The sequence below is a fragment of the Hemiscyllium ocellatum genome, chromosome 43, assembly GCF_020745735.1.
Source record: "Hemiscyllium ocellatum isolate sHemOce1 chromosome 43, sHemOce1.pat.X.cur, whole genome shotgun sequence".
Lineage (NCBI taxonomy): Eukaryota > Metazoa > Chordata > Chondrichthyes > Orectolobiformes > Hemiscylliidae > Hemiscyllium > Hemiscyllium ocellatum.
In genome coordinates, this window is record NC_083443.1 from 14,764,789 (window position 1) to 14,791,032 (window position 26,244).

At 41.4% G+C, this 26,244-nt stretch overlaps 2 protein-coding genes across 8 annotated transcripts in view; one reads left to right on the plus strand and one right to left on the minus strand.

Moving 5' to 3' along the window:
• The window catches only part of LOC132834917 (progestin and adipoQ receptor family member 3-like), a 42,786-nt gene extending 18,860 nt beyond the window's left edge, over nucleotides 1-23,926 (minus strand). For 5 of the 7 annotated variants that reach the window (XM_060854051.1, XM_060854055.1, XM_060854054.1 and 2 more), the window contains exons 1-3: nucleotides 14,949-15,015; nucleotides 10,577-10,703; nucleotides 7,079-7,283 (exon numbers count right to left, since the gene is read on the minus strand). In XM_060854051.1, the coding sequence (XP_060710034.1) occupies nucleotides 7,079-7,283; nucleotides 10,577-10,619 (248 nt within the window). In that variant the 5' untranslated portion in view covers nucleotides 10,620-10,703; nucleotides 14,949-15,015. Of the gene's footprint in view, nucleotides 1-7,078; nucleotides 7,284-10,576; nucleotides 10,704-14,948; nucleotides 15,040-23,867 lie in introns of those variants that run through there. The other 2 variants (XM_060854050.1, XM_060854052.1) reach the window with 2 other exon arrangements.
• The window catches only part of LOC132834918 (NFU1 iron-sulfur cluster scaffold homolog, mitochondrial-like), a 37,669-nt gene continuing 26,671 nt past the window's right edge, over nucleotides 15,247-26,244 (plus strand). Inside the window, exons 1-2 of the mRNA XM_060854057.1 lie at nucleotides 15,247-15,326; nucleotides 24,107-24,216. Of these exons, the coding sequence (XP_060710040.1) occupies nucleotides 15,259-15,326; nucleotides 24,107-24,216 (178 nt within the window). The 5' untranslated portion in view covers nucleotides 15,247-15,258. The remainder of the gene's footprint in view (nucleotides 15,327-24,106; nucleotides 24,217-26,244) is intronic.

Consider the following 26,244-nt stretch of genomic DNA (forward strand, 5'->3'; position numbering starts at 1 on the left):
AGTGTGTGCGCTTGTTACATTTTGCACACAATAAGGCTGAGATTAGACAGACACATGGTATCGACAAGAAGGATATTTTGTGTACAAATCACCTGCATTCTCAGATGAATGCCATTTGGGAAAACAAACCACCACAGCTACCACCTGGTCAGGGAGCTCAAATCTGGAGAAGTCTGGTTATCGGACTGGCAGAGATTTCAGAAATGGGGAATGGTGAAGCTTTTCAGTGATCTGACAACCAGGCTGATTTTAAAGACTTTTCAGTTCTGAGGACCTTATCTCTGATTTCTCTCCACTGATGCTTCCAGACCTGCTGAGCTTATCCAGCAATTTCTGTTTTTGTTTCTAATTTCCAACATTTAGTTTTTTCATTTTTGTTTAAAACAACTTTTACAACAATTTCTGGTTTTGTTTCTGATGTTCAGCAACACAATGTCAATTAGCAAGCACAGAGACCCAGGTAAGACTCTGTCAGCTGAGTTTTGGATTACCCTTAGTTGATGGATTGTAGAATATAAGAGGCCAGACAGGAACATGTTGGAACAATTAGATGCATGGATGGAGATTTCAGCAACTTTCTGCTTCTATTCAGATCATTTACAAGCGTTCCCCACACTGCAGGAAAAATCACAATATCGTTCTTTTTAAACAATTATTCTTTAAGGGGTCTTTAAACTAATGATGGGTTAGGGGAAGTTGAAGTTTGCAAATTAAAAACAATCTAGCACCATTGGCAGGATAACTGTTTGGCCATTATACCCAGAGTGCACAAATATAAAAGAAAGCAACAAATAGGGTCAAAGGAAAATATGGTGGTTAAACAGATCAAAATTAATGGCTGTTAACATGGTGTTTGGAAAAAATAAATAATTAAGCAGCATAAATAGAGGATAATGGGTATAATCAAACAGCCATTATAGAGGCAATGTTATAAGGAGATCAAAACCAGGAACTAATAATTCAGGGTTATGCAATTTTTTAATAGCGCAGGCTGGGAGCTTTGTTAGTAAGGATGGAATAAGTATGACAGGAAAAAAATGATTTTGGATCAGGAAACGTAGAATCCACGTGGGCCAAGGTAACAAAGAGGAAGAAGACACTAGTAGGCGTAGTTTATAGACCCTCCTCTAACAGCAGCGATACTGTAGGGCAGAGAATAAGTCAGAAGGCAAATGATGGCACTTAAAAAAAAACAGTACACAGAGCAACCTCGATTATCTAAACAAGACGGGCGGGGAGTACTTTGTTCGGATAACTGATTGTTCGGAAAATTGATCTGATTGTCAACAAGGAAGCCATACTGAACATTCAAACTGAACTTTCTGTCCACTCAGGAGCATCCTGTGTTCATGTCAACTCCTGAGCGACTGATGGCAGATGTCTTTCACCCCCTCAATATTTTGGATTGAGACAAGAGCAAAATAAAGGGTGTGTGTGTGTATGTCTGTGTGTGTAGAGGTGTGTGTGTGTGTGTGTGTAGGGGTGTGTGTGTGCGTGTGTAGGTTTGTGTGTGTAAGGGTGTGTGTAGGGTTGTGTGTGCGTGTGTAAGGGTGTGTGTGTGTGTGTGTGTGTGTGTGTGTGTGTGTGTAGGGTTGTGTGTGTAAGGGTGTGTGTGTAGGGTTGTGTGTGTGTAGGGGGGTGTGTGTGGAGAGAACAAAGTGAGTGGGTTCCACTAGTGAGGATAAAGCAACTCCTGTTCAGTTGCAACGAATTTCAGCACTGGCTCCACTTTCCTGGTGAAAGTATCCTGGAGAGGGAGAGGACAGCAACCAGGGGGAAAAAAAATCCAACATTAGTCTGTGTGGCATTGTAGATTGGGTACTTAGGATTCGAGAAGAACTGGCAATTCAGGTTGCACTTCATTTTTTTGTGTGTTGTTAATGCATGATACAGAAGAATTATTTGTCATCTTGTGGGTATCCTGTGTGCGATGATAGATAAGCGTCTCTCTCACAGGGTGTGTTTTTATATAGACTTCATGACAATTTACAGGACCTTGAGATCTTTTTGGATGTTTGATTTCAGATAATCAAAATTGTTCCGTATTAATTCTAGGTGACTTGAATCTTCATGTGGATTGAGAAAATCAAATTGGCAGAGGTAGCTGTGAGAAAGAATACACAGAATGGACTCAGATTGGTTTCCAAGAATAATATGTTAAGGTTCCAACCAGAGATCAGGCTATTTTGGATCTGGTAATGAGGAATGGGGCAGATTTAATCAATAATCTCGGAGTAAAAGGGATTAAATAATTACTTTGTATCAGCTTTCAGATAGATGACACTAATGCTATTCCAAAACTATTAAATGAAGACACACAAGATGGGGAGGGAATAAATACAGTAGCTACCGCAAGAGAACATATATAAAGGGAAACAGATGGAGCCAAAGGCCAATGATTTCCCAGGGTTTGATGTGTTGCATTGTAGAATACTAAAAGGCAGTTGATAGAGAGATAGTGAATTACTGGTATAACCATCCAAGAATCCTTAGATTCTAGAATAGAAGATTGCCAATATAGCATCATTATTTAAAAAGAGGGTTAAAAAAATGGTTACTTAGGTCAACTGGTAATAACATCTGTCATTGGAAAATTTTAGCATCTACGATAAAGGATGTATTACTTTAAAAGAACAGAAATATATTTATCAATGTGAGTCAGTGTGACTTTGTGAAGGAGAAATCATGTCTGACAACTTTATTAGAATTCTTTGATAAGCAGGATAGATAAAGGAGAACCAGTAGATGCAATATATTAGGATTTCAAGAAGGCATTTAAAAAGGTACCACTCAGGAAACTACTTGATAAGAGCCCCTGGTGTTGGGGCGTGTATTCACATGAATAGAGAATTGCCTAACTAATGGGAGACAGAGGTGGGATAAATTTCAGGGATGCAATCAATCAGCATCAGTATGATATCACAAACGTCAATGCTAATTAATTACAGCATATATTAATGACTTGGAAGATGCAAGTGAATATAACATCACCAGGCTGAGGTGGGAAAGCAAAATGGTGAGGCTGACAGAATCTGTGTTGGGATATAGACAGGTTTTACAAGTGGGCGAATTCTTGGCAGTGGGATTGGAATGTGGGAAAATACGAAGTTATGCACTGTGGAGGGAAGAACAGAGGAGCTGAGTATTATTTAAATGGAGAAAGACGGCAGAATTCAGCAGCACAAAGGGTCTTGCTGGTCCTTGTGTATGAATCAGAAAACGCCAGCATCCATATTCACCGGAGCTTGAGGTCTTGTAGCACAGTGGTAGTGTCCTTACCTCTCAGCCAGAAGATCCAGGTTCAGGTCCCACCTGCCCCAAACATGTGTCACACCATGTATGAACAGGTTAATTAAAATAACTAACTACAGGTTCAGTGGGTAATAAAGCAGGCAGAAAGACTGTTGGCCTTTTATATAGAATCACAGAATCCCTACAGTGTGGAAGTGGGCCATTCAGCCTGAAAAGTCCACACTGACCCTCTGAACAGCATCCCATGCAGACCTGCCCCATCTAGTAACCCTGCATTTCCCATGGCCAAGCCACTCAACCTACACATCCCTGGACACTAGGGGCAATATAGCATGGCCAACCCACCTGACATGCACATCTTTGGACCGTGGGAGGAAACTGGAGCACCCGGAGGAAACCCACGCAGACACGGGGAGAATGTACAAACTCCACACACACAGGTTGGACTCGAACCCGGGTCCTTCCACAGTGCAGGGTAGGTGGATTAGTCATGTAAAGTGATGCAGTAGGGGAGCTGAGTTTGAACAGAGTGCTCTTCAGAGGGTCAGTGCAGACTCGATTGGCTGAATGGCCTCTTTCCACATTGTAGGGATTCTATGAGTCTAATTGTGTGTGATATGTGACATTATAGGTATGTTGCATGACATAGATTAGAGTAGGAGGGAAAAGCTTCAAAATGTTAAAGTATTGGACCAGAAAGTTAAAAAAAAACAGGTTTAGGTTTGGGGGTCAGAGGATGGAGGCAGATTTTATATCAGAGTTCAAATCCAAGCAGTTGAGAGGTTGAGTCTGTTACTGTAAGTCTTGGACGGTAAACTTATGCACAGCAGAGTGTAGGTAGTTTGTCAGACAGTTCGACAAGTTGTTAAATTTAGACTTATAAATCAGACAGGTAAAAGATACCATGACACTGGACAGAGAAGGAGAAGCAGATCATTGCTCCATTAGACAACAATATTTATGGGCATTGCTGGAAAGGCCACATTTATTGCCCATCCCGACATCCTTCAGAAGGTGTTCCCTTCTGAAGCAAGTTCCCCGAGTAGCTCTCTAGGCCATTTCAGAGGATGGTTAAGAGTCAACCTCACTCATTGTGAGTCTGCAGTCCAAGAGACCAGAATGGGTCTCAATTTCCTAAACACAAATTGCTTTGAAAACAAATGTGGGAATCTCACCAATAATAACGTGACCCTTTTATTCCAGATCTAATATTTAAATAGTTAAATTCCTCAGATGCTGAGGTAGAACCAGAAATCAGGTCATAAAATCATAGAAACATAGGAAATAGCAGGAGTAGGCCATTCGGCCCTTCGGGTCTGCTCCACCATTCAACGTGTTCACAGCTGTTCATCCAACTCAGTGCCTGCTCCCGTTTTCTCTGCACATCCTCATACTTGATTAGTCCTAAGAACCATATTAATATCTTTCTTAAAAGTTATCAATGTTTTGACCTCAACTGTTTCCTATGGCAGAGAATTCCACAGGCTCACCCATTTTCTGGGTGAAACATTTCCACTTTATCCCATATCCTTAAACTGTGACCCTGGTTCTGAACTTCCTGAACATCCTTCCTGTGTTTAGCCTGTCTGATCCTGTTAGAATTGTATAGGTTTCTGTGAGATCCCTCCTCCTATTCTTCTGGACTCCTGTGAATACAGTCCTAATTGATTCAGCCTGTCCCCACATATCCGTCCCATCATCCTAGGAATCAATCTGGTAACCATTTTTTGCACTCTCTCAATAGCCGAAACATCCTTCCTCAGTAAAGGAGACCAAAACTGCACACAATGCTCCCAGTGTAGTCTTACTAATGCCATGTACGGTTGCAGCAATGCATCCCTGCTCCTATACTGAAATCCTCATGCTAACTTTCCAATTACCTTCTTCACCATCTGCTCCATCTGTGTGCTTACTTTCATTACAAGGACACCTAAGCCATTCACAACTCCATCTTTAAAGCACAGCAGGCCAGGCAGCATCCAAGCCCGAAACGTCGAGGTTCCTGTTCCTTGGATGCTGCCTGGCCTGCTGTGCTTTAACCAGCAACACATTTTCAACTGTGATCTCCAGCATCTGCAGACCTCATTTTTTTACCCACAACTCCCTCTTTCCCAATCTATTACCGTTCAGATAATAGTCTGCCTTCCAGATTTGCTATCAAAGTGGATAATTTCACATTCATCCACATCATACTGCATTTATCATGTATTTGCCCACTTACCTATGTTGTCCAAATTACTCTAAATTTTCTTTGCAATCTCCTCAGAACATTGCTTCCCACCCAACTTTGTGTCATCTGCAAAGTTATGACATGTGGGTTCTCTCATCTAAATCCATAACATCTCATGGCATGAGGTCAAACACTAACCAGGAAATCTCCTGCTGATTACTACCTTGGAGAGGGTGCAGAAACGATTTACAAGAACTTCACCAGGACTAGAGAGTTTGAGTTATAAGGAGAGGCTGGCACAGTTTTCCATTGGAGCGTAGGAGTTCGAGGGGTGACCTTATAGAGGTTTATAAAATCATGAGGGGCATAGTAAAGGTGTTTTCCCCAGCATAGAGGAGTTCAAAACTAGAGGGTAGATTTTTATGATGAGAGGAGAAAGATTTAAAAGGAACTTGAGAGGCAACTTTCAACACTGAGTGTGGTTCATATGTGGAGTGAACTGCCAGAGGCAATGATTGATGCAGATACAGTTACAATGTTTAACAGACATTTGGATAGTACATGAATAGGAAAGGTTCAGACAGGTATGGGCCAAACACAGGCAAAGGGGACTAGCTGAGTTTGGGAAACTTGGTCGGAATGGACGAGAGTTGCATCGAAGGTTCTGTTTCCGTGCTGCATGACTCTAGTTTCAGTGTCTCATCCAAAATGGCATGGTCAAATAGGCTTGTTATCAATGGGTCAAAGGTGCAGTGGGTGGTGCCCTTGCCTCAGAGGCAGAAGTTCTATGGTCGAGTTGCAGTTCCAGGAAGGTGGGTGTGTTCAAAACATGGCCAAACAGGGGGAGTCTCAGCTTTGTAAATCCCACCCCCATACAAATGGCAAGTGGTAACAACAAGAGGGCTGTCTGGTCAGCCATAGTACAAGAAACCTGTACTATCACTGACCATATCTTGGGATGACAACATGTACGTTTATAGGTTGGAGTAGAGGTGCGGAGAGACAAATTGGCCCAGTTGGCTGAACTGGATTGGATTGATGCTAACAGCATAAGTTCTGATTCCCATTCTGGCTGGGCTGGATTCAGGGCTCATTTCCACACCCCATCCATGACAGAGGACACGTTGTTATAGGTTGGCCCTACTCCTACCTTCAGGGAAGAGAATTCAAAAAGATGATTATGGTTCAGAAGTTGAAAGGTGTGGAGCACAACAGACTATAGTGATCATTCAGAGAGGCACCAGGAGGAAGACAGACAACAGCAGCTTGGTTTTGTTGTTTCAGGGTATTGCAGGTACAGGGTGAAGTCAGTTTAGCTCAGTTGCTGAACAGCTGGTTTGTGAGAGTGAGGCCAACAGTGTGAGTTCAATTCCCATGGTTACCACGAAGAATTCAACTTCTCAATCTCTCTCTTCATCTGAGGCTTGATGACCTTCAGGTTAAACAACCACCAGTCACCTCTCTCTGTGGAAGCAGACCTCTGGTATTTACCTTCAGGTGTGGGTGAGGATATCTAACTCCCTTGCCCTCCCATTATTAAAGAAACCAGTATTTACATCAGTAAGGCCATATAAGATAAATTTCCTGTCACTTGAATCCTTCAAATTAAACTGGTTATTTCCTAGATATTTGTCATTTGTGACTATCCAAACATACCTTCTGATACATAAGCTTGACGGTAAGTAGGCCCTATATCCATCAGTGATATAAGGATTGCCCTTTAAAAAGGTCGGAATTTCTTCATAGCTATAAAGGCGAATTCCAATTTGGGAGAAGAGTGGCCAGTAGTTGTATCCACCAAGTTCAACACGGTGTAAACTCTTCAGGATGTTATGAGTCATCTTGTTCTGGTAGCCTAAATCTGAGCAGGAAAAAATAGGGAGGTCATTTTCATCAGGAAGAACTGGCCATAACGAGAAACCATTATAATATTCTGAACAAGGGCTAATCTCCAAGGTTGAAAATGTGTTGCTGGTTAAAGCACAGCAGGTTAGGCAGCATCCAAGGAACAGGAAATTTCCTGTTCCTTGGATGCTGCCTAACCTGCTGTGCTTTAACCAGCAACACATTTTCAGCTCTGATCTCCAGCATCTGCAGACCTCACTTTTTACTCTAATCTCCAAGGTGACTATCGAAAGAAGGAAGAATTGACATAGGCCTCATCCAGACTAGAGTTGGGTGAAGATATCTAACTCCCTTTGTCCTCCCATTATTAAAGAAACCAGTATTTGCATCAATAAGGCCATATTAAACAAATTTCCTCTCACTTCAATCATGGGTCGAATTATCATTTAGTTTAATTTCAGCTCCATAACTGCACAATGGTTTCTTCCACAGTGCCTTTTAGACAAATGCTATCTAATTGCACTCAAACATCCATGCGAAGCTTGGAATCAATCTCAGCGTTAACATCTAATTAATTATGCTCTCTCCAGCCAACTTTAGAAAGATAAAATTTCCCAGCCTCTTTAGTGTTTATTCTCGGTTAAAGTTCTAATGACATTAGGTCGTGACCATAGATATTGGAACGTATTCACAAACTGTGGTATGTGGAATTCACTATCAGACAATGGAAAAACATTAGACACACACACACACACACACACACACACACACACACACACACACACACACACACACACACACACACACACACACACACACAATGTAAGGAACAGTGTGGGATGCCTACTTCTCAATTTTCACTGGCAACCATCTTTCGATCATATTTCAGGGAAGACAATGACATTTTGAAATAAAAGTACTCTTTGATGAGGCATGGATTGCACATCTCCAAATGCCCTTGAGAAGGTGGTGGTGAGCGACCTTCTTGAAGCACTTCACTCCATACGGTGTAGGTGCAACAGACATATTGTTCAGAAGGGAGTTCCAGAACTTCGCACCAAAGACAATGAAGCAACAGTGATTTAGTTCCAAAAAGGAGAATGTGTAGGATTCCCTTCAATTTGCTGCTCCTCTCCTTTGAGCTGATAGAAGTTATAGGTTCAGAAGTAATGATAATGTCACTAGTCATTTGGACTAGTCAGGTCCAGGCTAATGCTCTGGGATCTGGGTTCAAATCTCTCAACATCCACTAGTGCAAGGAAAGCTCACTTAATAAATCTGGACTGTACAAGCTAATCTCAGTAATGGCAACAATGCCAACTGTCATCAATTGCGGTAAAAAAACCTTATTGGTTCACTAATGTCCTTCAAAGAGGAACATTTGCCATCTTTACCTTGGATGGGCAACCCACAGCAATGTTGCTGACTCTGTTGCCTCTGAAATGGGCATAAGCCGATCAGTTCAAGAGTAGTTAGGGATGGTCACCAAAGCGATGCTCACACAGTCCTGAAGTTTGAAGACCTACATTCTTTTAAAAGACTATGTAAATCTTATATGTACCACATTTAAAAAAAGACAGAGGAATCCATTGTGAACCACAATGGGATGAGGCCTAACAGTTTCTACATGACTAGCCAATTAAAATAAAAATACACACTGTTCTGAGTAAAGATCTGGAGCTGATCATTATTATTTACATAATGTCTGACCTCAGAAGTGATGTTGAACCCAAGTCAAAATATTGGCTTAACTTTAGAGAAGGTTTTATGGTAAACTGAAGATTAATCTGAACCGGAAGTCACAATATATTTTACTGTCAGTGAATACACAAAAGACACTTTAATCACAGTGCGCACTACAACATCATTGTAGGTTCGATTTGAATGAGCTGGCAATTATTACAGAGATTACTACTTCAGATGGTTTGAAATCACCATCAAGAGCTTTTACACTAAGAGCATGACATCATGAGTTCAGTCAAGGAAGCTACTGTGTGTGTGCAGCTGAATCACAGCAACTATTTTCAATGGCAGGATCCTATCTCGTGGTGCAGATACAATGAGCCAAATCTTTTTAGGCCATAACACTTTTGTGATTTTGTTGGGAACCTACACTCCATAATCCTCAAAATTTAGGGGTGGCATGGCGGCTCAGTGGTTAGCACTGCTAACAGCACCAGGGACCTGGGTTCGATTCCACCCTCAGGTGACTGTCTGTGGAGTTTGCACATTCTCCCTGTGTCTGCGTAAGTTTCCTCCCACATTCCGAAGATGTGCAGGTTAGGTGAATTGGTCATGCTAAATTGTCCCATAGTGTTATGTGCATTAGTCAGGGATAAATATAGAGCAGGCGAATGGATCTGTGTGGGTGACTTTCGAAAGGTCAGTGTGGACTTGTTGGGCAAAATGGCCTGTTTCCAAACTGGAGGTAATCTAATCAAATGGATTCTGGATTAGTGGCGCTGGAAGAGCACAGCAGTTCAGACAGCATCTAAGGAGCAGCGAAATCGACGTTTCGGGCAAAAGCCCTTCATCATCGGTAATCTAATCTAATATCTACCTCAATCAGGTAAGATAAAGATCTCCCCTTGTCCCAAGCAGGGAACTCCAAGTCTGGTGAATCTTTTCCAATCAAACTTAGCTTCTCATTTCTCATTAAACCCTTCCTCATGGCATCCAAATCATTCCCTTTTGTAAAATGGAGAGCAGTGCTGTCATGGGGTCTAGCTGAAGTTTATATTGAAGATTATGGTGTTAAAAACTGTTTCTAGAAGGGAGCAGGTTGAACTCAGATGTGACTCACCCTTGAGGGACTGTAATCTTAGTATGGCATCAAATCAGGCTTTAACAAGGACTAAGGAATCCATCAGAGTTTCTCTAAAACTACCTGAGGTGAATCAAATGCTCAAACAGTATTGATAGTTCCAGTTCACACATCAATGAAGTAACCATAAGATCAAAGAACACTCTTCAGCAGAACTACTGATCCACAGAAGGGTTAAGGAACCATATAGGTAGTTACAGTGCTGTTTTCAGCCCGATAGCTGCAATTCAAAGATAAAGCTCGACACTGTTGAAAATCCATTGCTAACGTTATCACCCATTGATTATTACAATGCTCTCTCCCCACATGAAGGTTAATTGCCACATCACAAATGCCCTCTCTCTACAAAACATCACAGAAAATTGCTTTTGTCCTTTCATAGTGCCTAAGAAGAAAGAATGATATACATAATAAATACAAGAGCTTTGCAACTATTTATTTTCAGCTCACTGTTCTTTACCAGTATATTCACAAAGATTACTCACAGGTTTTGAGGTCTTGCTCACTGCTGGAATAACAATACTCCATTGTTCAACCTCTGCCTCAAGCACAGAAGAACGAAGTGTTGAGCTTTGTTCGATTACACTTTGGGAAAGTGCCGGGGACATTTTGCTACAATTAAAAACATTATAAATGAAGTCGCCAGGGAGTTAAGTTCACATCTTGTCTGACCCACAGGGAGTCACTGTCCTTGCAAACCGAGCTCTCTACGGCTCATCAATCCTGCACAACTGGAGAATGGTTGGCATCATTAGCCAATCCATTCTGAAATATTTGATTGGATTATGCTCCAGTCACAAGATGAGGATTAGCATGGGTTCAGACAAACAGTAGCCTCCAACAGCATGTGGGTTCTGTAAGCAACAGCAGAACCAGGAAAACTTTAAATGCATCTGGATTAAACTATATTTAAAGCTTGCTACAACAGCCAAAACTGGACACAAATTTGTAAAGCTGAAAATGTGTTGCTGGAAAAGCACAGCAGGTCAGGCAGCATCCAAGGAACAGGAGATATGACGTTTCGGGCATAAGCCCTTCTTCAGGATTCCTGAAGAAGGGCTTATGCCCGAAACGTCGAATCTCCTGTTCCTTGGATGCTGCCTGACCTGCTGCGCTTTTCCAGCAACACATTTTCAGCTCTGATCTCCAGCATCTGCAGTCCTCACTTTCTCCTCACAAATTTGTAAAGTCTGGAAAAGGAGCGGCAAGCCATCCAGTAAGGGTGTCCCATCAAGGATTGGCTATTTTCTTTAAACCCATGAGAGATTTGCACTGTATTCTGAGCTCCTTGATTTTAAGTTGTTGAGTTGAATTACAGGAGTGATTTTCAACTCTGTGGAAGATTTGTGTTGTCCAAGTCACCGACCCATAATTCCCTAACTGAGGCCATTCAATAAAAGAGGCCAGGACCCACGTCCTCACCCACTTACGTGAACAGAGGGGCTCCTATTTGCATGCAACAACTCATCAAAAACCCAAGCTGTGACAAATCTTACAAGCAAGATTTATGTTACTGTTACAACATACTATTGGATTTTCAACATATTTGGAAGCTGAACCGGCTGAACATTGAGCTTGAAGCTCTCCAGTTTAGAATCTGACCTCTTTGTCCAACCATACCCTTGAGGTCTCCATCATGAGTGATAAACGGTTCCCTTTTGGAATGGCAGGCAGTGACCAGTGGGGTACTGCAGGGATCAGTGCTGGGACCGTAGCTTTTAACAATATATATTAATGATATAGAAGATGGTATTAGTAATAACATTAGCAAATTTGCTGATGATACTAAGCTGGGTGGCAGGGTGAAATGTGAGGAGGATGTTAGGAGATTACAGGGTGACCTGGACAGGTTAGATGAGTGGTCAGATGCATGGCAGATGCAGTTTAATGTGGATAAGTGTATGGTTATCCACTTTGGTGGCAAGAACAGGAAGGCAGATTACTACCTAAATGGAATCAATTTAGGTAAAGCAGCAGTACAAAGAGATCTGGGTATTCTTGTACACCAGTCAATGAAGGTAAGCAAGCAGGTACAGCAGCTAGTGAAGGCGGCTACCTGGCCTTCATAACAAGAGGGATTGAGTATAGAAGCAAAGAGGTTCTTTTGCAGCTGTACAGGGCCCTGGTGAGACCACCCTGGAGTATTGTGTGCAGTTCTGGTCTCCAAATTTGAGGAAAGACATTCTGGCTATTGCGGTTCACGAGGTCAATTCCTGGAAGAGCAGGATTACCTTACGCTGGAGTGACTGGGCTTGTATACCCTTGAGTTTAGAAGACTGAGAGGGGATCTGATTGAGACGTATAAGATTATTAAAGGATTGGACACTCTGGCGGCAGGAAACGTGTTTCCGCTGATGGGTGAGCGCCGAACCAGAGGACACAGCTTAAAAATACGGGATAGACCATTTAGGACAGAGATGAGGAGAAACTTCTTCACCCAGAGAGTGGTGGCTATGTGGAATGCTCTGTCCAAAGGGCAGTGGAGGCCCAGTCTCTGGATTCATTTAAGAAAGAGTTGGATAGAGCTCTCAAGGATAGTGGAATCAAGGGTTATGGGGATAAGGCAGGAACAGGATACTGACTAAGGATGATCAACCATGATCATATTGAATGGTGGTTCAGGCTCAAAGGGCAGAATGGCCTACTCCTGCACCTATTGTCTATTGTCTAAAAGCCTCAGTTGGTCAGGCTGTATCCACAGAGAGAAAGGGCTAATGTTTCAGGCCAATAATTCTGATGAACAGTCTTTGCTCTTAAAGTTTCTGCCATCCACAGGTGCTTATTTTTGTTTAGGCTTGGGTTGTTCTTATTTCATGACCCTCTTTCACTAATATCCTCACATACAGATGAGGAATGACACCACTTCGACTGGGACAATACATCCATCCTAGGACAACCCAAACAAAGACATGCACGAGAATTCCTAGAAGCATGGCATTCCAATCAGAACTCTATCAACAAACACATTGAGTTAGACCCCATCTACCACCCCTTGAGAAAAGGAACAGGAAGTGACTTCACCACAGGAAATAACATCACCAACCCAAACATATAAATAGAAAGCAGGAAGTTTCAGCATTGCTTTGCATAAAGTCCACTGAAGATGTTACCTAGTAAGGTAATGAAACGTCTGGAAATGAACCTTTCAGCTCAGCGAGCAAACCTACATCCTTACTTCGTATTTCCAGCATTCACGGTATTTTATTTCTGTCCTCATTCAATGAACTGTGATTATCTGCCAATTTCCATCTTCTGTAATGGAGCATAGTTAAGGTTTCACTGTAAACCCATTGGAGGAAACAAATCCTTTCTCCTTAAACACTTGTCAGAAATTACATAAATCACAAGAACAATATGTTCACAGAGTACTAAAGCTCAGAATTCAAATAATTATCTATTAGAAGAAATGCAAAGTTGTTTTTAATGCACATTTCAGGATAAGACAGTGAAAAATCAGAATAAAATATAATCTTTCGAAGTAAATTGAGTGAAAGAAAGCCAGCTATTTGCTGACAACTTTTTTTCCTGACCTTGAGGAAAATCTCACCAAGTTGTCAAGATAACAGAGGCTGATCAGGCAGCTGCCAATCTCAATAAAGTTTCAATAATTAACCTCTCCTTGGCCCCAGAGCTTAATGTGGTCCATTCCCACAGACACCACCGAATCATTGGGGAAAAGGCCAGATTAGGTAAACTTTTCAGGAATGACAAAGGCACAAAACTAGCAGTGGGCAAAGCCACCAAAGTGCATTACTGGTGCTTGCAGCACGTTGTCAGAAGCCTGTTGCTGCAGCAGAAAGCCTATTTGATTACTTGGACATCAAGTGTGGGTAGTTCTTAATCTGATTTTGCACCGCTGCCAGGCATTTTTATTACAGTATCTTCCTGTCTGTCTACTTGAGCACATTGTTTTACTTTTGACATGCTCTCGTTAGGCGAGATCTGAGTATCTGGAATGCATGTGCCTTAGATAGTACCACAACAGATCATTTAATGCTTGAGTTTATAGAATTCAAGCATATGCATCAGTAAATTAAATCCAAATCGGTATTCTCACAAACAGTAATTATAATTACAATATTTATGATCAATATTGGCTGTTCACATATATGAAGTTTTAATGACCAAGTTGCAAATCACTTTTCAATCTTCAAGTCAAATAGATCTCCATTTTGAAGTGTACAAGATGAGCCAGACTAGTTGGTGTCATTCGCAGGTTTGACAATTTCTTTCTTTGGGGATTTATCATCTATGGCACTGAATTTCAAAATGTGGAAATTGCAAAAGAAAAAAGAAGCTTCCATCACTTGTTGAGAAGCAGAAAATAAATACATCACATTTTCAACAAAAAACTGTAATCCTTCAGGAGACATTGGGAGAGTTTCTATTTTCTGTTGCACAATTAGGTCTTGCAAGACAGAGGTCTCTGACTTAAATTAGGAAAATAACATGAGATCCATTTTGAGATTGCATTTCAGATCATTGAGGTGAAGCAAAATATAAAGTTACAGTATCCCAGTGATAACTGTAAGAGATGCCTTTTCTCTTCCCTCCCCATGAAAAAGAACATTTTGTGGCAAAGCTTCCTCACTATCCAGGGAGGACTAAATGAATGAATGAATGAATGAATGAGTGGCTAGGCAAATTAATGAATGGCCAGAGCCAGGCACTGGAACGCGAGCCGGGAGGGCGCCTGTCAATCAAGCGCCCGCACTAAGCCGCTCATCCTCCCTCAGCATCTCTTCCCCCAAACATTGCCATATAATTGCATCGCAATCCCGACAGCAACCTTTTAACGCCTAGTACAGACAATTCCAACAGCCATAGCTCGCACGTGTAAAAAGAATCCGGATTTACCGAAGGTATTTTGCATTTTCCTCTCCGTTCTTTCTACAGCGCTGCACGCAAAGCCGCTGTCATCCTGTTCTGCAACTCAGTCAACGGAGCCCATGGAGCGGGGCCTCACAGGCTGTCCTGGCGTCTCAGAACCGCCTGATTGTTTTCGTCGAATTATTTATCAATTTTATTTTATTTTTCCGCAACGGGTGGCATGAGCTTGATTGATGTACCGTGTGGTCGCTCGGGTTTTGTTTGAGTGAAAAAGGTGAACGGGTCAGGCGGCGGTTAGGGCGGTGGTCGCTGCGGGTCCTGGTGTCAGGGCCGAGCAATGGCGGCGCTGGCGGGGAGGTTGCGGCCAATCCTCTGGCGCTGGAGGCGGCATTGGCCTGAAAGCAGGTAAGTAACCGGTCTATGGCCTTCCTTACACATACATCACCGCAAATACAATCATTTATAACCCCCTTAATGGCCGATTGAGGAAGATGAGTGCTCGTGGAGAGCTGTCAATTACGAGGAATTGTGGGTTAGCCACACACAGACTGGGCGCCTTGTTTACTATTGCTCAACGTTAATGTTCCCTCTCCAATCCTCCCGCTGCTCTTTCTTGTTATATGTTGGGTTTTAAACTGGTGCCTCTCAACTCTTGGACTCCTGCTGTGGTTTGGAAAATTTTAATCTGTCTACTTTTTGAGGAGTTTCAAACTTAAAACCTCTCCTTCATTTTGACCATCTCTGGGCAAGAAAGATAAAAAAAGGACACTTTTCCACTACAGCTACTGACAAGAGCAGAGATAGGGGGTGCAGACTTGAGAGCTGGTGTGGGAGGCTGGGCAAGATCGTGATGGCTGGTGCTAATAGCACCTTCCGAGGACCCTGATGAGGAGTCATCTGCACTTGAAAGGTTAGCTTGCTCTCTCTTTACAGATGCTGCCTGATCTGCTGTAAGTTTCAGCATTTTTTTTCAGTACAAATTCCAGCATCAGCAATAATTTGACCCCACCCAGAGCAGGGTTTGGGTGAGCTTGACAAGACCGTGGGACCAATGTGAGGAAAGGGCAAGTGGGTCTTTCACTCATGTTTGCGATGATGACTACTGTTGTGTAACTCACCCAGAATCCGTGCCCATCAGCTCAAAAGACCAGCTACCCCTCCCTTAATTCTGTCCTGAGTGCACAGACATTAAACCTGCAGAGATGGAAGAAAACCCCATCAGGGAAAATGAAAAGCCAAGCTACAGGACAGTCCCAAAAATTCCAAACAGTTCATAGTCCTACACATGATGGCCAAGTAATGAAAGGATTGACGACCTGAGTTGTTCCTCTCTTGTAGAAAGGATGTTGACTGGTGACTCAGAGGTTTTCAAATTATTCGGTGTTTTGATAAGGCAATACAGGGGGAATGCTTCCTTGTGTGGAAAAATGTGTACTGAGAGGTCAAGCAGTTCAATGATGAATTCAGAAGAAACCTCTCCAAGCCAGTGAAAATATCAAACACACCAAGTATTTAAGGGGAAATTAGACAAAGGAATGAATGAACAAAATAGAGTAGTACTTAATAAACATTTTCCCATTATGACCCCAATGTAAAGCTTTTAAACTACCATAAAAGCAGAAGACATTATGATGGGTCATGGTGGTTAATTGTATATCTTTGACTGCTTTGAACTTTGCCTCAATTGATCCCTCTCATTGAGAGAGAATTCTTCTCTCTCCATGTTGCGGAAACCCCTCAGTTATTCAGTAACTTTAAAGCAGTATATTATAGCATCATACTGCCCCCATCTATCTGCATTTTGTTATAACTACGCAAAGAATAATACAAAAGCCCCACATCAATTAAACCAATGATATTCTGTGGAAATCTAGTGAGGAACTTTTGGAATGTTAATTCACGCTTGCTTCACAATCTAATTGCAATCCTTAAAAATGATTCATTAAACTGATAGTTTTGTCTGTTTTCTTGAGTGCCCACTTCCAGCAAATTCTAACACAAAGAGAAAACTAAATGGACAGCCAAATGCCATTAGATAGCCTGCCACAGGAATGCTGGACTCTTATGCCAGTGAAACTAGCTTGATAATGACCAATCATGTTTCCCTTATTTTGGATAAGCATGTTACCGTTGAGACACGACCATTTGATTCCCATTTCCTTCTTTGTCAATCAATAAGATACAATAAGAAATTAAGAAGCGGGAGGTGTAGAGTTGCGGAGGTGTTGGCCCCTCACGTCTGCTATGCTGTTCAATAAAATCATCACTGATCTGATTATGGCATTGTCTTCACTTTCCTGACTGCCCCATAACCCCTTGTCAATCATGAACATGCCTAACTCAGCATTGAATATTTTTAATTACTAGGTCTCCAATGCTGTCTGTGAAAGTGAAGTCCCTCTGACAAAACTTCTCATCTCGGTTTTAAATGGGAGACTCCTTATTTTTAAACTGTTTGGTTTTCCAAATACCCCACAGAGAGTAACAACCTTAACAACCACCTTTATCAAGCCCCTTTAGAATCTTGCATGTTTCAATAAGATCACATCTTATTCTTTTGAACACAAATGCAAACCTAATCTGTTTAACCTTTCTTCATATGATAGCTACCTCATCCTAGGAATCAGTCTAGTCATTCCCTGTAAATATGTCTCATGTTACATATACAAAGTTTGTAGGATTATTATGTTTTACGACTGTCCTTACATAATGGAGGACTGAAGGGTGTTCTGAATTCTGCCTATCAACAAACGTTGGTATTAAAGGTTATGGGAGACTGGAGTCGACGGGACGTCTGAACAATGGCCAGGCCAACTATGTTGTCGGTGATGGACTATTCGTGTCTAAGTCATAGGAGTGTGTGAGGAATGTCAAGACTGTACATGGTTATACTGAAACTGTTAATAGAGTTGGGGCTCTAACAAATAGCTAATTATAATTAAAATTTCTAAACCAGAAATTGCTGGAGAAACTCAGCAAATCTGGCAGCATCTGTGGAGAGAATGCAGAATCAACATTTTGGGTCCAGTGACTAGTAGTAGCTAGGAAAATATAGATGCTGAAGACACAGGATGGAGATGAGGAGCAAAGGAGTGAGAAGATGGGTGGAGCCCAAGCCCAGAGGGAGAAAAAGACAGTTACAGAAACAAAGGGATGCACAATGGGAAGGTGAAAAGCTGATAATGAGAACTATAACTAGAGAAAAATGAGTTGTCTGTGTTGAAAACACCCCATGTGATAAGGCTTGGGGTGTAGGAAAAGGACATGGAAGAAGGTGTTCAAGGTCAAAAATTGTTGAACTCGATATTGAGTCCCGAAGACTGCAGGGTCCTCAGCTGGAAGATGAAATGCTGTCCTTCCAGCTTGCACTGAGTCTCGCTGGAGCACTACAGTAGGCCGAAGGCAAACATCAGCCAGGAACATGATGGTGGAACACGGGTCCTGAAATCTTAACTCTGCTTTCTCTCTACAGATGCTGCCAGACATGAAGTTTCTCAATGTATTTTTGTTTCAGATTTCCAGCACCCACAATTCTTGGTTGTGGGTTGTAGATTAACATGTCTACATCAGTACAAGACTCCTGTGGTTCATGTTGCTATGAAAAGAGGAACAGCCCATCCATAATATTGTAGTATCCGACAACAGGACTTCTCTTCACGTGCGCTTGAACCTCTCAAATATGTTAATCCACAAGAATCTGTGAGAGAAGAGGAGCAGAAAGATTACAGTAACTAGTCTCTTTAATTCATGGGAAGTCTTGCTTAGTTTGTGACATTTTAAGTGAGGCTGGAGGATTTGCTTAGCTTTGGTGAGAGAGAGAGAAATCTCTAGGATAACCCTCACTGTGAAAGTCTGTACCGGGATTTTAAAAAGGGAAAAGGAAACGAGCAATTGGGAGCTGGGAGTAGTTTTGAACTGATTCTTGAAAAATGAAGTGTTCACTTAAAGGACAGAATAAAGTATAACTTGAAGATATTTGTACATTTTAAACATTAATGTGGGTATTTTCTTTATCATACAAAACATGAATCGCCTACTGATTAATGTTTAGGCAAGGTTGGTTTTAGTTCATTATAGTAAAAGACTTACAACTTGAAATCTTGCCAAGTGATTTTTCCAATCAGTCGCTAGAAATTTGAGCATCTTTCTAAAAGTATCAGTTTCTGCAGGAATCCTAATACCCTCCTTTAATAAGGAGACCAAAACTGTACACAGTACTACAGGTATCTTCTCATCAAACTTAAGACTTCCTACCTTTTCTCTCCATGCCCCTTGCAGTAAAGGCCAACACGCTCCATTTGCTTTCCTAATTACTTGCTTTCCTTGCCTGTTAACCTTTTGTGATTTATGTGTGAGCAGTCCCTCTGTACTCATCATTCTGCAGTTTCTGCTTTCTTATTCTTCCTTTCAAACTGGTCAACCTCTCATTTTCTCACGTATATATTCAGCTGACATTTTTGCTGATTCACTTAACCATCTATATCATTTTGCAGAGTACTCTGAATTTTGTTTTACAGCTTTCTTTTCTACCTATTTGTATATCATCAGCAAATAGTGGAGCTTGTTTAGAAGAGTGCCTGAGGCCCACTTTGACAACTATGTCCTTAGTCTCCTACAATGTCTTAATGAAGCTGAGCAGGACAGCACCTTAACTTTGTAGCAGGCAATCTTCCAAATACTTCAACACCACCTTTTTGGTTGGCAACTATAATAATTGTGCTGTTGCCATTTATACCCCCTCTAGGCATATCTTTATTTAAATGATTACCAGCTGTTTTGGTAATATATTCTTTGTTATTTAATCTGTTCTGCTTTCCAACTTATTGAAGATATTTCCATTTTTTTTTCATTTCTTGCCTCTTGAATTGATTAAAATCACTTTTCCAATTCAGGTTTTCCCAAAGTTGGGTTGCTGACAGTTTGGGGTCATGATCTCCAAGGCAACAATGGCTGCTGTGCAACTCTGACTGAATTATAATAGTTCTGCATATACAGAACTCGCTGGATTCTGGGGGTATTCCAACAGACTACAAAACTGATCATATGACACCGTGTTCAAGAAGGAAGGGATACAGACAATGGAAAACTATAAGCTGGTTAGCTGAACATTGTTGTCAATGCAAGTCCCTTGTTAGGGAAGATCTAACAAGACGTTCAGGACAGTTTAACACAGTCAAACAGAATCAATACAACATTGGAGAAAGGAAATGGTGTTTGACAGATTTGCTTGAGATCTTGAGGATATAACAAAGAGTTGATAAAGGGGAAGCAGAAGAAGCAGTGTATTTCGATTTCCAGAAGGCTATGATAAAGTACCACGTAAAAGGTTTTTGCACAAGACAGGAGCTCACGGTATTGGAGATAATGTATTAGCATGGATTAAGGATGAGTTAATGTACAGAACATAGATTAGTTAATGGATCTTTTTCAGGTTGGAAAGATGTAACTGGAGTGCCACCAGGGTCAGTCCTAGAGTATCAATTATTTACCATCTATATCAATAAATTAGAGAAGGAGTCAGCATATTGATCTAACTTGCTGACAGTACAAAAGAGATGTTGTGATGAGGACATTAGGAATCTGCAAAGGTGATATAGATAAATTGAGTGAGTGGCTTAAAACTCGGCAAATAGAATTTAATTTGGGAAAGTGTAAGAAAAATCAAAAGGCACACAATTGTTTAAATAGAGAGAAATCCCAAACAAAGTGCAGTACAAAGGGTGTTGGACTGGGGTGTACAAAGTTAAAAATCACACAACACCAGGTTATAGTCCAACAGGTTTAACTGGACGCTCCTTCATCAGGTGGTAGATTAGATTACTTACAGTGTGGAAACAGGCCCTTCGGCCCAACAAGTCCACACCGACCTGCCAAAGCGCAACCCACCCAGACCTATTCCCCTACATTTACCTCTTCACTTCACACTATGGGTAATTTAGCACAGCCAATTCACCTAACCTGCACATTTTTGGATTGTGGGAGGAAACCGGAGCACCAGGAGGAAACCCACGCAGACACGGGGAGAATGTGCAAACTCCACACAGTCAGTCGCCTGAGGCGGGAATTGAACCCTGGTCTCTGGCGCTGTGAGGCAACAGTGCTAACCACTGTGCCACTGTGCTGCCCGTGGTAGTGGAGGGCTCAATCTTAACACAGAATTTATAGCAAAAATTTACAGTGTGATGTAACTGAAATTATACATTGAAAAATTGATTGTCTGTTAAGCCTTTCATCTTTTACAATACAGTGATAGTTTCACTTCTTTCATGTGTGTATCACAAAACCTTTTTTTAAAATGTTGCATTCTCGGGTTAGCTGTTAACAAAGGTGATAGCCAGACAATATGTTGAAGGTGTTAGCCCCTGTGTTCTCTGTCTATGCCATGATGTTTAGATTGATTCTAATGTAAAAAGTGAGATAATGGAGTTTTACATAAATTCACGCAGTTTTTGAGCTCAGAGTTCTTCATGAACGCATGCAGTTTTTGAGCAAAGTACAGTGTAACCCTGCAAGTACAAATTCACCCCACAAAATATATGTGTGCATGTGGGTCTTTGTCTGTCTGGGTTTGAGGTTGTGAGTGTGAGAAAGTGTATGTGTGTGTGTAGTGAGTGCAGAGTGTCTTACGTCTGTGTGTGCGTCCATGTGTATGTGTGTCCGTGTGTATGTGTGTATAGGAGTGCCTGTATGGGTGTGAGTGATTGTCTTGAATGAAGGGATATTGTTTTAAAACTGTGATACAAACTCTTTTTCTCAGAGGCTAAGGAATGTCTGGAATTCTCTACCCAGAAAGCTTTGGAAGCTAAATCTCTGAAAATACCTTAAAAAGGTGGTAGGTTTTTGAAATGTTGGGGAGCTGAGGGCTATGTGGAGCTGGCACAGAAGAGGAGTTGAGGCCTGGGACAGAATAGCCATGTTCTCAGTGAATGGTGGGGCAAGTGTGAGAGGCCAAATGGCCTACTCCTGTTCCTATTTCATGTTCTTACTCATAGGGTAGTATCACTGACATCAGTTTACCCCGTTTGGTTATATACATTTATTAAAATATCAGTACCTGTGAATTAGAACCACGCAAGAGCTACAAACAATGTATATCGGTGAAATAGTAGGTTTGTCGTGTTACATAAGGCGCAATGCATGCAGTGCAATTGCTGTAGTTTTTATCAGGCTCTGAGAAATTATAGAACTAAAGCCTTAATCAATGAGAAACCATCTTTTGGACTATATTACTAACATTTAGCACATTACTTTAACTTCACCAGTTGATTTTTGCAGCTCCATGTTTTCTTGTGGAAGAGAAAATGAAACTTAATGAGAATGGAAGTGAGCGAGATTATAGTTTGAAAGCTAAGAATGCAGCTCCAGACATAAATCTGTGTAATTTTGTTGAGGGATTGTGCAGTTAGGATTACATAGAGTTGGAATTTTCAGTAGTGTGTTTCTGTCTGATCCTGCACTCCAATTAACCTCCTAGGTGACCCCAGTATTGACAAAATTGAGGAAGATCTAATTGCAAAGAAAAAGGGGAAGCTGCAAGAAATATTAATTTTTGCCCTTATAATATTGTGTTGATATTGTGAACGGGATTTCCCTGCAGTGTAATGATACATGTATAACCTTTTCACACTATGTAAACTTGAACCAAGAGAACATTTCTAGCAATGCACATCATAGCACATCATAGTGGGCAGCACGGTGGCACAGTGGTTAGCACTGCTGCCTCACAGCGCCTGAGACCCGGGTTCAATTCCCGACTCAGGCGACTGACTGTGTGGAGTTTGCACGTTCTCCCTGTGTCTGCGTGGGTTTCCTCCGGGTGCTCCGGTTTCCTCCCACAGTCTAAAGATGTGCACGTTAGGTGAATTGGCCATGCTAAATTGTCCGTAGTGTTAGGTAAGGGGTAAATGTAGGGGTATGGGTAGGTTGCGCTTTGGCGGGTCGGTGTGGACTTGTTGGGCCGAAGGGCCTGTTTCCACACTGTAAGTAATCTAATCTAATCTATAGCTTTTGTCCTTCCCCAGAATCTGCATTTCTCTCCGGAAAGGAATTTGTGTATTATAACATTAGAATGCTGCTGGGCTGTTTGTAGACTCACTTGTGCTAACAGTAACAACTTGAATTGAATTGATATGTTGCAGAGGTATCTTGCTGACCCAGAAATTAACTTAGTTTGACACATGTGTGGCTCACTGTTTCTCATTGGCACAGAGATAAAGCAAGATAAATTACAATATTGTGCTTTTAGGAACTACTCTTCCTTGTGTCATTGGGTTATGGGGAACTGTTGTTGTATGACATGATTTACTGCTCCTTATGCCATTTCTTCTGGACTGTAATAAATTGAAAACATCTATAGGGAGTCTGTGTAAATATTTATGAGGCCAAAGTTATAGATATTTGCTTTCATTTCAAATCATTCCAACAAGTAATGCAAGGAAATAGTAACTTGATAAATATAATTTAAGTGTGTGTTATCCATTTAAAATAAAACCAATAAGAAAGACTTGCACTTATGCTACACCATCCACAACTGCTGGCTTTCCCAGAGCACCTTAGAGTCACTGAAGTATTCTTTGAATCACAGTTACTATTGTAACATAGCAAACTGCATTAAAACGTAATGAAAATGTAGCTGTCAATAATTACAACTCTTTTTGTCCCCTCCTATCCCCTCAGGAATCTGTATATTTTAAACCTGAGCTCTTAGTACAACCTACTAAGCAGTGAAGGTGATGGCCCAATGCTATGGTAGCTGGACTGTTAATCCAGAGACCCAGATAATGTTCTGTGGACCTAGGTTCAAACCTTGCCATGGTAGAATTTGAATTCAGCAAAACATAATTCTGCAATTAGGGGGTCTAATGATGACCATGAATCCACATCAATTGTCAGAAAATCCCACCTCATTAATTAGTATCTTTTACAGAAGGAAGCTGCTATCCTTACCTGGTCTGGCCTACATCTGACTCCAGACCCACAGCAATGTGGTTGACTCTTAAGTGCCTTCTGGGCAAATTAGGGATGGACAGTAAATGCTGGCCTGGTCAGAGATACCCACAACCTGTGAATGAAAAAACAAAAAAAAACTTGAAAGCATAGCCTAGTGTTTAGACAACAGTTATTGCCGAGTTAAATGTATGGTTCACAGACTGACGTGCACAATCTGGTTTGTTTTTAAATTTTAGACTATTCTCCACCACCATCCAGAGATACGTTCATCCTTCCTTGTGTTCAACTTCAAGATGTGTAGAAAAAGCAATGTTTGTGATTCCATCTGGTCCATGGTTTGCCACGGGTATGTATACCATTCATTGAGAGCAGGAATTGCTGCAAAGTGTTCGCTGATCTGTGCTGAAATAATGTGCACTCATTAATCGTGAGGCATCAGAGTGTGACTCTGTTGGCAGTCTGCTTATCAATGACGGATGCCCAAATCCAGCACATTGCATTTATAAACGCCCCTCCACAAGCACAGGATGTGCCAAATACTTTGCAGCCAGTTAAGTAATTTGAAATGTAGTCACCATTATATGCACAGCAAGCTCCCATGAATAGCAATGGCATGATGACTGGGAAATCTGTTTCTGCGTTGCTGGATGATAAATGTTGGCTAAACCACACGTAATAACTCCTCTGCTCATGTTTGGAATAGTGTCATGGAATCTTTTATGTCAACTTGCGAAGATAGATGGGATCTTGGTTGAATATACTATCTAAAAGCAGGATCTTCTGGCACCAGCACTCACTCAATACGGGACTGGAATCTCAGCCTGATTTTTGTGCTTATATTCTGGAGTGGGACTTGAGATTGACACTTTGTGACTCAGAGACGAGAGTGCTATCATCTGAGCCACAGTAATCAAACAGCAATGTTTTTGCATTTCTTAAATGATTTCAGAGGACATTTTCAATCTTTTAGATTTTCACAACCTCAATCTTAAATTCAAGAGATTTGCAAATTTTATTAAATGCAAACATTTGTTACGTTTTGTGTTTTTACAATCTTTCTACAAATAATATTGGACACTCTTCTCGTGTCAACGGATTGTTTGAAATATAATTCAGAACCTTGTGAAACTGTTAACAATATGGGATAATATTAAAACTTATGACCAGGAACTTTTATGTTATGTAAGTAAAATCTATTCTAGATTAGATTACTTACAGTGTGGAAACAGGCCCAACAAGTCCACACCGGCCCGCAACCCACCCATACCCCTACACTACGGGCAATTTATCATGGCCAATTCACCTGACCCGCACATCTTTGGACTGTGGGAGGAAACCAAGCACCCGGAGGAAACCCACGCAGACACGGGGAGAACATGCAAACTCCACACAGTCAGTCGCCTGAGTCGGGAATTGAACCCGGGTCTCAGGCGCTGTGAGGCAGCAGTGCTAACCACTGTGCCACCGTGCCGCCCTTTACACTTTAAAAAGATGATGCCCATATAAAAAAGAAATCTGGGAATGCTGAGGGATTGGAATTTTTCTTGCTTCTTCTGCGTGATGTTGGCCCATCATGATTTTGAATATCGTCATGAAACATCCTCTCAACCTTTTCTTCTCAAACAAAAATGTTTCTGACTTCTCCAGTCTAGGTTCTGAACTGAAGTTTCTCACCTCGAAACCATTCTTGTGAAATTTTTCTGTACATTCATCCAAAACCTTCCCATCCTTCCCACGGTGCAGTACCCAGAATGGGATATTGTATTCCAACTGAGGCTGACCTAATGTCTTATGCAAATTCAGCATCAGCTCCTTGCTCTTGTACTCTGTGTGCCTCTATTAATAAAGCCCAGGATACTGTGTGCTCTATTAACCACATTCTCAACCTGTCAGATTATCTTTAATGTGCACATAGAATCCTCTACTCCTAAAAATACTTCAGAGCTGTACCTTTTATATTGTTTTTCCATGTTCTTCCAACCAAAATTAATCACCTCAGAATTTTGAGGATAGATTTGTTTTCTTGAAGTCGGCTGCCAATGATTACAGCTCCAAGGTGGAAAAAAATGATCTTCACCTGTGACAGAGTGAAGTGGGGAGAATGTGAAGTTGTTCATTTTCGAAGATAGAAAAAAAATTCTTTAAATGGAGAAAAGCTGCAGTACTAAGGGACTTGAAGATACATGTGCACAAAACACAGGGAGCAGCTGGCAATCAGAAAGGCTAAGAGAAATATATTAGTCCTTACTTCAAGGGGGTGCTGGAGTATAAGAGTAGGGAAATCTGACTGCAACTGTACAAGTTGCTGATGAGAAAGGCTTAAACAGATTGTGACTCGAATCACTGGAATTTAGTAGAATGAGAGGTGATCTTA